Source organism: Papilio polytes, unplaced genomic scaffold (assembly GCF_000836215.1).
Source record: "Papilio polytes unplaced genomic scaffold, Ppol_1.0 DF824180.1, whole genome shotgun sequence".
In the NCBI taxonomy this organism is placed as follows: domain Eukaryota; kingdom Metazoa; phylum Arthropoda; class Insecta; order Lepidoptera; family Papilionidae; genus Papilio; species Papilio polytes.
Window position 1 is genome coordinate 1,849,879 of NW_013525024.1, and position 2,794 is coordinate 1,852,672.

Consider the following 2,794-nt stretch of genomic DNA (forward strand, 5'->3'; position numbering starts at 1 on the left):
GCGCACTGTATGGTGTTTGGAAGAAAGAAGCAGCAGGACTGAAGGGGCGGAATTGAGGGTTCTGCATCATGTACGGCGGAATACCCGCTTGTGGGATAGCTTGTTGCTGGAAATTTGGCTGTAAGCAAACGGAATAAGTATTAAAATAATATTAAATTATTTATTTCAATCTATTCAATAAGATTATCTATTAAATTAAATTGTATAAACTAAAGACATATTTCAAACCATCATTCATCGCCTCTTTAGCTCAGTGGTAGAGCACTGGTCTCGTAAACCAGGGGTCGTGAGTTCAATCCTCACAGGAGGCATCACGTTTTTTTTATGTTAATTTTTGTAACACTTTTTTCCGCTTTTTTTAAATAGAGGTAAACTTAATACGTACTGTCAATGGTCGGAATGATAAAACTCCTGCCATAGGTGTTTGTTTTTGTGGTTTCATATCTATATTTGATAAATCATTGTCTTGATTTAGGGAAGCGCCATCTGTGGGCTTAGTGATAGTTTGCGTGCTCGGATCCATGGAGAAACCGGGCGGTAACTTCCCGAGCAATACAGACGACATTTGGGGAGGGTTCGGCGTCTCTTCGAAAGATGGCGGTAACGAACATTTAGCGTACGCGTCTTTCATTTCTTCTCTAATTTGTTTTACAACTTCAGGGCCAAAACAGCTTTCATAGATCTGAAAATGTAATTTTTTTAAAACACGGTTTTGTAAAATTTAACTTAATTTAAAAAAATGTAATTTCAATCTAGGTATTTGGCTGCAGGTTTTTATTTTTTTGCCGAATTCTGAAAAATAAACACACAATGGAATAAATGCAAAAGTATGAACTATAACAATAATTCAACTCGATGTTGCAAGCAGTCGTGGCCGAGCGGTTAAGGCGTCTGACTAGAAATCAGATTCCCTCTGGGAGCGTAGGTTCGAATCCTACCGACTGCGAACTTTTTTTAGATTTTAACAAAATATTACCTTCATCATGGCATATTTTTTGATGAATTTGTCATCACTGCTGGCGAGGGCCTGTGCTGATACACAAAACAGGCAAATTGTGAATATCGTCTTCCGTAACATTTTGGATCTAAAAATAAAAAAAATACATGTAAACGAACTCACGAAATTACAAATTACATTTGAACAAAGATAAACTCATAAATTATTAATAACGCAAAGAGTAATTACAATAAAATAAAACAATAAAAAACATGATAAAAAGCGTAAATATTTCCATGCAAATCAACCATCTTTATAGAAAATTCTCAGACTAAAAATAGAATAACAACCTGTCTTCTATGAATCGCAGGATCTCAGAACACGTTTTATCTAGTGTCTAGTATTATAGGGCATAAGTATAAGGCCTAATTATATCGCTATTTAGTTTTACTTGTCGTGTACTACATAAAATCCATTTACAAAGCTAATCAGCTTGCTGTATAAGTAATAATTCGCTAATAAATCAGGACATAAAATACAAGAACTGTGGAATTTAAGCAATATCAATTCCCACCAATGGCTGGTAGAAGCTTAGATAGCTAAAAGAAGACGTCACTGTCAGATAAGGTAACAAAATCCGATATTTACATCACATTTTTACACGTTGGATTGTTATCAGTCAATTTACAATTTAGTAGGACAGGCCCTTAATCTCCAAGTTTGTTCTTATTGCTACAAACGCGATGTTTCAAACTGTTTTATTTAAGATTGGAACAATATTTTCTATGTAGTTATTATAACAGATAATAAAATGCTATTAAATTTAGGTCAGTGTATAAAAAACTGTCTCGCTTTACAAACCACAATAAGCCCGCGGACCACCGTTATGTGTTTACGCATAAGATATTCATAGTAGGTATAATATTACGGGAGTTAGGTTTGCCATACACGGAATGCTACAAGCAGATAGTATCGCCAGCTTAAAGCTATCGCACGGACCGCAGTTGGCAGTAGCCGTTAACGTAGATGGTTATACCCCGCCTTGTATCTGCTTGAGCCAGTCAGTGTATTTCGACCCTTAGTATCGCGGTCCAATGTGCCAGATCTTGCGACCAGTTATAATAGCTCTCTTTATTGTTTTTGTAGTAACATAATTATACTCGATGGCTGCTGTTGAGTATATTTTACATAGTAATAAGCAAATTGTAGTGCTGTATGTAAATAAGGTTAATTTAAATAAGATCGAATAGATACTCTGAACCGATTTATGAAGATAAGTTTTAATTATGTTTTTAATTTTTTTCTTCACTTATCTTTTCATACTTATCTATTCTAACATTATAAAGTGGAGACATTTGTATTTTTGTATGTATTTTAAAACTCAAAAAATACTGGGTTGTTTTACAAATTCTTTCACCATTAAAAAGCTATGTTATCACTGAGTAACATAGCCTATGTATTACCTACTATTTTATAATTATACGCGGACGAAGTCGCGAACAAACAGCTAGTTTTTTACAAACTTGGTAGTTTTATAAATACAACAACTATTTTCAGATCAAAAGAAAAGCTAGCTTGGTTTATAAAATCCACGCTTTATCTGTTTTTTATTTATTAAAAAATATATGTGTAATAAATAACACTGTAAATACCTGTCCCGTTATATTCTCGTTATAGAATCAAGTAATAAGCGAGACCCTATAAAAGGCTTCATAACTGTAAAGCAAATATAACATCATAATTTCTCATCTAGTAATTAAAGTAACGTAATTAAATTCACTGGGTATAACTTAGGGGCCGTCCATAAATTACGTCATCGATTTTTTCAGACTTTAGACCTCCCCCCCCTACAATCAT

General features: G+C 33.9%; 1 protein-coding gene and 2 non-coding genes across 3 annotated transcripts in view; 2 read left to right on the plus strand and 1 right to left on the minus strand.

Moving 5' to 3' along the window:
• LOC106111008 overlaps positions 1 to 2,794 on the minus strand; it is a 12,312-nt gene that overhangs the window by 2,973 nt on the left and 6,545 nt on the right. The window contains exons 2-4 of the mRNA XM_013292976.1: positions 977 to 1,085; positions 386 to 682; positions 7 to 118 (exon numbers count right to left, since the gene is read on the minus strand). Coding sequence (XP_013148430.1) covers positions 7 to 118; positions 386 to 682; positions 977 to 1,078 — 511 coding nt within the window. The 5' untranslated portion in view covers positions 1,079 to 1,085. The remainder of the gene's footprint in view (positions 1 to 6; positions 119 to 385; positions 683 to 976; positions 1,086 to 2,794) is intronic.
• Positions 240 to 311, plus strand: Trnat-cgu. Its single transcript has one exon. It is a non-coding gene; the product is annotated as a tRNA-Thr (tRNA).
• Positions 865 to 946, plus strand: Trnas-aga. The gene has a single exon. It is a non-coding gene; the product is annotated as a tRNA-Ser (tRNA).